Genomic DNA, 7825 nt, shown 5'->3' with positions numbered 1-7825 from the left:
GTGTCTCCCTCTCTCTCTGCCCCTCCCCCGTTCATGCTCTGTCTCTCTCTGTCTCAAAAATAAATAAACGTTAAAAAATTAAAAAAAAAAAGACTGAGTTAGATCTATGCCAAGACCTGGCCAGATATCAACAATATACTGCAAAGTGAATAAAGCAATGGTATGGTAATATGTTAGAATTCGTGTTAAAACACACACACACACACACACACACACACACACACACACACACCAAAAAGCAAACTGGCTATGTTTGTATAAGTATGGATAAAGTTAGAGAGTGATAACACAACTCAGGCAGTTAAACGGGTTACTCTAAGTGGAGTAGAAATTGGGAGGTGTAGGAAGAAACTTTTCATCCATATGCTTGTGGATTATGTCATTTGTTACAATGACACATGCTGCTTTTACAGTAGAAAAGATTAACTGAGAAAACGCGTAGTCTTCAAACGATTTTTCATAAACAAAGATGATTAATCTCACAGTCTTCACTGTTTTAAACGGTTATAAAAAGAAAAACCCCCAAGATAAGTCCTTTTTCTAACTCTTCTTCCAGCCTCGATTTTATCTGGGGAGACTCCCATCTGCCTTCTTTGAGAATCTATATTTCTCACGGATGTCTGACAAATATGCCACAATAAACGCCACCAATTAATCCACACTTACATGACATTGCATCCCAGTGATACTTCCGGGCCTCGTACCTCTTTTGGTCAGTGGTCGGTCTCTATGATGTCTCTCTGTTTTAGACCCATGTTTTTGTGTGCACTGACTCAGCTTCATTCCTGTTTTACCTGCAGCATCCTTGTTACTCAGTCAGGAGCCACTTGCTACTCAGCAGATTTCCATCCTGTTGACCTCCTTCTTGATCCACTCTTGGCTTCCCCGCTGCCTCCCTCCCTGCAATACTCTAACATCCTAAGCTGAAAGAACACATCGAAGGGAAGCAGGTGCTTATAAAATTTGGGGGAGGGGTGGAGAAGCAGGCTGTGGATGAGGCTCTCCAGGAGTGACTCCAGGGCAAGACTGACCTGCCCCACCTGGGCAGCTGCCGTCTCTGAGGCTGCACCTCTTGCCTCTGACCCAGGGATCAGGAAGCTGGAGCCAAGAAAGGGCCGCTGCTCCTGCTGACCTGTAACAACGGTCTCTTGACATCCAGGAAGCAAGCTAGTAAATGGCTGCTGGAGTGCTGGTGCAGAAAACTGCAAGTGTCTGGGGGTCCTCGCCTTGCCTCAGCAGAAAACAGCCAGAAGGGACAGAAAGCTGGCCTTTACTCTCACGTCTAACTTTCAAATCTCGTTGGAGTGTATTTTACTACTCAAACTTACTTCAAGAACAGAATCCTAGCCACAAGAGAGCTACTTCATGTTTGTCTCTCCTGCTTGGATGTAGCCCTACAGGGGCAGAGACCATGTCTACTGGCTCACCATTATGCCACCAGCACCTACCACGGTCCCAGGCACACAGCAACAATTTCACATGTAGCATGTATAAGGCAACAATGCTGGATCCAGGCACTACCCTAAGCTCTCCGTGTGTGTTAAGTCATTTCATTCTCACAACAAGCCTCAGATGTAGGTATTTTTAGCCTCCCCAGTTTACACATGTAGAACAGGCACAGGGAGGTGATGTAAGCTGCTAAGATCATATGGTGGTAAACAGGACTTGAACCAAGCAGTTCAGACCCAAGGTCTGTACTCTTACTCAACACGCTTTACTGCCTCAATGTTTATTGCAGGTATGAGCATTTCAATGTTTACTGAGTTGTATTCCACTGAGAATAACTGATCATATACAAATTCATAATCACAGAGCACCTTTATAAAGTAAAGTTTAACGTGTTTAACTATGGAGAAGATGGTTATACTTTGTTACCATAGGTACTGGTAACTTCTTTTTTATTTTTATCCTTGCCAAACCTATGAGATAATCTGTCCAAAGGTGAATATTATTAGTGATTCAAGTGCGTCGAAGTAATATTCAAGGACTTCATACTTCTGAGACTCATAAAAACTTCTTAGTAGCTAGAGAAATATACTTGAGTATACATATACTCAACATATATGTATATATACTTTCTCTCTTTGCTAATACCTTAAGAGAACTTTATATAAAGTTCTCTTTATATATATATATATATATATATACACATATATATGTGTATATATATGCGTGTGTGTGTATATATATATATAAAACCTTAGAGAGAGAGGGATTGCACACGAGTGAGAGAGCAAGCGCAAACAATGAACATTGTTCTCTTAATCATTTTCAGTTTTCATTTCGTTGTGGCTTTGGGAAAGGCAAAAATGCACAGGATGGAAAATTGGGCAACTTCTCCCCCATAGTTTAGCTCTATTACTGCCATGAGATGTTCTCACCTGCGTTTTCATTTCTCTATTTAACAACAAAAGTAAAACTTGCTGATATTCAGTTGTTCTGAGAAGAGTGTGATGATGTTTGTAAGGATCTATGATCTGCTGGAAGAAACGTATTCATAAATACCAAAGCAGAAGCCACTTAAATAGTGCACTACTTAATGAGGAATAGACGATTCAGGAGGACTCTGAGTCATTATGAATTTAATGCTCTAAAATAGTAATAGGGGAATTATTCCAAAGATGTTTCATGTATTCTTAGACTACCAGATATTTAAATTCTTACAGAGTTTAAGACCTATATCTATATGATATATGAAGCCATACTGAGAAGACAAAAACGGTTGATCCCAAAGGTGATGACTTAAATGGACTGGAAAACTGGAATACATCCAATTCAGGCTTCCCAATTGAATTCATGGTGAAGGGGCAACCATTGTCCCATACGGAACTGACTGAGAACTTCCTCAGCATGTTATACTTGCTAATTGCTGTTTGTACACTGGGATTCCCAAATACTTTCCGGTAAGAGAAATGTCTGTCTAGCCGTGGAGAAGCCAGTTTAGCCAAGGCTAATTTGCCCATGGATAACAGTTCCGAGGCAAGCAAAGATACTGGAAGTTGTGACAGCTTTGGGTTGTCGGTTCACAACTAAACATGTGTGAGACACCATCCTATGGAGTAATTGTTAACCTTACCTTTTTTTTTTTTTTTTAACCTTAAGCCCTCTTTTGGTAAACATACAATCGTTGTATTTTCCTTTAATGATGATTGAAATATCAAAATAAATTTTGTGAATAAAAAGAAATCAAAGGAAAGGTAAATTTAGAATGTACTTTTCAAACTATTTAAGCACTCCCATCCCATCCTCCGAGGTTTTTCACGGCTTAAGATACATTCTTCTTGCGTAGTGCAATCTTCTGCGGATGCTAGGTTAGCTATTCTGGAGAGCTATTCCCAGATGGGCTTTGATACATTTTTTGCACTTGAAAACTTTGGACTTTGTGCCTAAGCTTAGATTACTGTTCATTTGCTCATTTATTTTCAAGACAAACTGGGCTCCTCCTTCGTGGTGGCAGCATCAATATGTCCTTTCTTTTGTGGTGCTTCCTAGAGACTTCAAGTAGTACTGGACAGATTTATTTACGGCACGTTCATTTGTTTCATTTGATGTTCCTGTCCCTGATTACCCTGGCAATCGGGGAAAGATTTGTCACCACCTTTGCTCACGAGATTTTCCTCATTTGGTTCAGTTTACTACACGCTATCATAACGATGCAGATGGAATTCATTTCCAATACGGGAACGTGAACAACTGTTTCGGTTTTGGTCTATCATTAATAAAACCCAAGAACAGACGCCAGCAACTGAACGCTGTAGATTTTGACTTCTGTTTCTAGCTTGGTAAATGTGCCTTGTCAGATTTCTCCAACGCCGCGTTTGCTTCCTAAACGTGGTGTGTTTCCTCATTTGCTTTCCATCACTGGATTGAATTCAGGAAGCAGTAGACGTTGGCTTGGAATACGACAGAGAATGTAGCCCTACCAACAGAGGGATGGGTCGATTTAGAGAACAGATTGACAAATCCTGGCCTGTTTTCCACAGGGCATATTTTATATTTCTAAGCGGGAGATCTCGGGTCAGTTTTCAAAAAAAAAAATTTTTTTTTCCTTCTTAGCACAGACGAGACGATATCTGAGAGCCAAAAATGAGCGTCAGCGAGCCCCACCCCATTCGCCGCCAACGGACCTCAGTCTCCTTCCCGCCCACAAACAGCCACTACTACAATTCCCAGCAAGCATCGCCCAGTGCCGCACAAGGGCCAGGCCCCACTGGTATGCTGGGAGTTGTAGTGAATGAACCTGACCACTCTTTCCTTCCACTAGGCATTCTCACTTGGAAGATGGTGATGTGCTGCTATAGCAGTTACTCCACTTTCGTAATCGGAGCTAAACGTGACCAAAGATTGCGCCCTTCTGCCCTGCGTTGCGCATCGCGTCGGTGCCACGGAGCTTAGCTCCGCCCCCTGCCCACACCCGTTCCCCTGACAGCTCGAGCTCCCGGCGGCCGAGAGGCCCAGATTGCGCAGGCGCACCAGCCGGCGCCGCGCTGGGCAGGACTTGAGGGCGGGACGAGAGCTAGGGGCTCCCGGCCGCCGGGGCGCGCACGTAGGCACGCAGGGGCCGTCACGTGGGGCGCCGAGGATCGCAGTGCGCGTGGCCGCGGCGGCTGGTGTGGGGTTGAGTCAGTTGTGAGACCCGGAGCTGCTGACCCAGCGGGCGGCCCAGTGGCCCGGCCACAGAGCGGCAGGCGTCGGGGGTTCGGGAGCGGTGAGCTGGCCGCATCATAGAGCTCGGCCGAGCCGGCGCCGCCGTCGTCCCCCGCCCCCAGCTAGCAAACCGCCGCCGCGGGCGCGCCCCCGCTCTGCGCTGTCTCTCCGATGGCGTCCGCCTCCGGGGCCATGGCGAAGCACGAGCAGATCCTGGTCCTCGACCCGCCCACAGACCTCAAATTCAAAGGTAGGCAGGGAGAGGGCAGCTGACCGGGGTGGGGCGGGCGGACGGCGAGATTTAGGGTGGGTGGGGGGGGTCGAGGGAAGGTCGGCGGCTGGCCGCGAGTGAGCGTCCCCTCCCCCACGGCCCGGCACTTTCCATTCTCCGGCTGCGCCCCGCTTCTGCCCTCGGCCCGCCTGCTCCGCTCTCGGCCCGCTCCCTCCCTCGCCCGCTCGCGCCTCGGTGCGCGCGCCGGCCGGGACGAGGCGGAGGGGCCCGGCCCTGGCGCCGCCGCCGCCGCCGCCATCTTGCGGTCCCGCGGGGGCGCCTCCCGGGTGCTGTCCGCGCCGCTGCCCGCGCCTGGCACTTGTCCTTGGCCCCCGAGGGCCGTCGGGCGTTGTCTGGGAGGGTGTGGGTGGGCGGTGACCTTAGAGCGTGCGCTCTGGTCTGCGGCGGGAAGGGGGGCTCTGGGGGTGGCGCAAGTGCGTCGGTCGCCGGCGCCGGCTGTCAGCGGCGGTGGGAGGCGAGAGGCGAGGCAGCGGTGCGGCGGCCCTGGACTCGGTTCCGAGAGAGAACCACCCTTCGGCCTCGAGCAGGGCCTGGGTGGAGCCGGCCCTCGGCCCTCGCAGAGGGAGTTGCTGCCTCCCTTTTTACCTTGTTTAGAACTCGCTGTCAGGTACCTGGAGCGCTAGGGAGGCGGAGAAGCCCGTGAAGTTCTCTGGTTATGACTTACCCGGTTGTGTTGGCAGAGACCCAAGCGCGTGCGGGCAGGAAGGCTATGCGTCAGCCCGGGAATTGATAGTAGTAGGTTAATAGTAGACGTCTTCCTGGTCCTCCCGTGTGACATTTCAGCTCACCTTCTGTGCAGGGCGGACCTGGTGTTTGTCTGCTCTTGTTTAGCCCCCTAACTTAGCTTATTTGCTGCGGAATCTTCCTTATTGGTGACTTTTGCCTTTGCGTTGCGGTTTATGTGGGGGCCGATGAGGTGTTACTCAGCTCTGGAGCGTCCTTGTATATTTTGTAGCAACGCCTGTGATGAATTGTTAGTCCGATTTTGGTGATTCCTGAGGAACAATCTAAGGGGCCCCTTGGCCCATTTGGGTACTTTAGGGAAGAGAGTTAAACTAGTTTCTTTTTAGGAATACTGAAAGTGTGTGGAGATCCAAAAGCAGATTCCTTGCTGTCTTCGTTTAAGTGTATTGCGAATCGCCTTTTGGATGATTCCTTATCTTGTATTTCAATTTCGGCAGCTCCCATGAGAAAATTTTTGTGAAATGTGTAGCTATTCCAGTGCTTAAAACAAATGAAATCCTTCGCTGTTGTACAAGATTGAGTCCAAAGGAAAAACAATTGTTTTCCATAGGAAACGTTTTGAATAGTTTCAGGGATTTTAAAATACTGTCTTCTGGTATTATGAGAGTAATATTGCGTAACTTCTTTATTTTGTAAGCTTTGTAGTACATTTCCAAATATCTTTGAGTGGAAATGTAAGTGAGCTCCTTTTCTAGTAAGGGTTTCAAGACCACTCTTAAATATTTTGAGGGGCACTAAGTGCGTCTTATTGTAACAAGTTCATGTGTGTGGCATGGTGTCACATAGCTTTAGCTGAAAGAAAAAAAAACACCTTTGGGGAATCATGAAATTAACTTATTTTAGGTAGACATTATCTTTGGTTGGAGGAATTTAATGTAAATCTCTATAATCGTATATAACATATATTTTTGAGAAGTTAAAAGAATTTTTGCTTTTATTTTTTGACAGGCTGCGTTTACAAAGTAAATTTCTTTTACTAGATGAGCATGTGTGTATTACCATTAGGGACTTAGAATCATTAAAAAGCCAATTTTAGGCCAGGAAATGTCTACAGTGTTTGAAGCTTTCTCCCTAGAGAAGTTGTAATGTTGCCATAGTAAGAGACTAATAATAGTGGAGAACAAGCTAAAAACAAAAAAACCACCTAAAACCCTACACAGTAATATTCATATAGTTCACTTACTTCAGGTATTGAAGAGTTATTACTTATGATTATAGAACAGGTTCTTCTTGTGTTAGGATGAAAGTAATTCACGAGGACCATTTTTAAAAGTTTGGACATCTATAACCACTTTTTAAAATTGACTTTAAAAAAAGTGTTTCATTGAAATGTTTATAGAAACACATTCAGCTGGGCCACTTAGCAGCGAACACTTACTGAAAGCTTTGTGCCATCCCTAGATTTGATTAAGACTAATTCAAGTTACTAGTTTCTGTTTAGGCCTTGAGTGCTAAACAAGGTGGGGAAAGGATTTACAGGTTGTAGTTTAATGGGAAAAGTATACGGTTAAACAGTAAACTGTGTTAGGTTTTATCTTTGCCCTTGAAGAACTCTGAGACTAGTGAGGGAGACGTAAAAGGCAGATAGGTGCTGTAACAAGAGGCAAAACTTGAATGAAGAAAGAAGCCCGCCCGTTAGGAAGCTTTCTTAGAAGAGGCTTATTTTCATTTTGGGGGGAAGGATTGGGCTAGGGAGTGGTTGTTTACTCAACCCCTGATGGGAGAGAACATGTGGCTTATACTTAAGTACCCTGTCAGTTTGCTGTGTGCTTCTGTTCTAGGGTGGGATAAAGGAGAGGGTTGGGAAGGAGGAGGGCTAGGATGAATTGGGAGGTGACCTTTGGTGTCATTTGATTCTTAATCTTATTCTTCTAGTCGGAGGTAAATCATTTGCTTTGATGTATTCAGTTGCACAGTTCAACACTAGGAGACTCATTTAGAATCAACAATGTATGCTTAGTTTGATAAGGCTATAAAGTCATTTCATTCTGACTTGCCCTAAATCACCTGTAAATTTTAGTTTAAGTCTATTAAAAGATAGTTTGCAAAATTCTTTATCATTCAGTAGGTTTATTCGAATTAGTTTGAACTCTACGTTTGACTAGGATGGATTCTCTTAAGTGACTCATTTAATCATTCTGA

At 45.6% G+C, this 7825-nt stretch overlaps 1 protein-coding gene and 1 long non-coding RNA gene across 3 annotated transcripts in view; one reads left to right on the top strand and one right to left on the bottom strand.

Moving 5' to 3' along the window:
- Positions 1–3484: 3484 nt before the first annotated feature.
- LOC124519888 (uncharacterized) lies at positions 3485–5690 on the bottom strand. Its single transcript, XR_006964215.1, has 2 exons — positions 5604–5690; positions 3485–3919 (listed from the first exon to the last, which is right to left on the bottom strand). It is a non-coding gene; the product is annotated as an uncharacterized LOC124519888 (long non-coding RNA).
- The window catches only part of VAPA (VAMP associated protein A), a 44531-nt gene continuing 41284 nt past the window's right edge, over positions 4579–7825 (top strand). Inside the window, exon 1 of one of the 2 annotated variants that reach the window (XM_047090356.1) lies at positions 4579–4897. In XM_047090356.1, the coding sequence (XP_046946312.1) occupies positions 4819–4897 (79 nt within the window). In that variant the 5' untranslated portion in view covers positions 4579–4818. The remainder of the gene's footprint in view (positions 4898–7825) is intronic. The other variant, XM_047090358.1, reaches the window with a different exon arrangement.

Source organism: Lynx rufus, unplaced genomic scaffold (assembly GCF_022079265.1).
Source record: "Lynx rufus isolate CCGP_SWC_20201006 ecotype Redwood Valley unplaced genomic scaffold, mLynRuf1.p SCAF_29, whole genome shotgun sequence".
In the NCBI taxonomy this organism is placed as follows: domain Eukaryota; kingdom Metazoa; phylum Chordata; class Mammalia; order Carnivora; family Felidae; genus Lynx; species Lynx rufus.
Note: the sequence above shows the minus strand (reverse complement) of the source record. Positions and strands in the feature narration are given on the sequence as shown.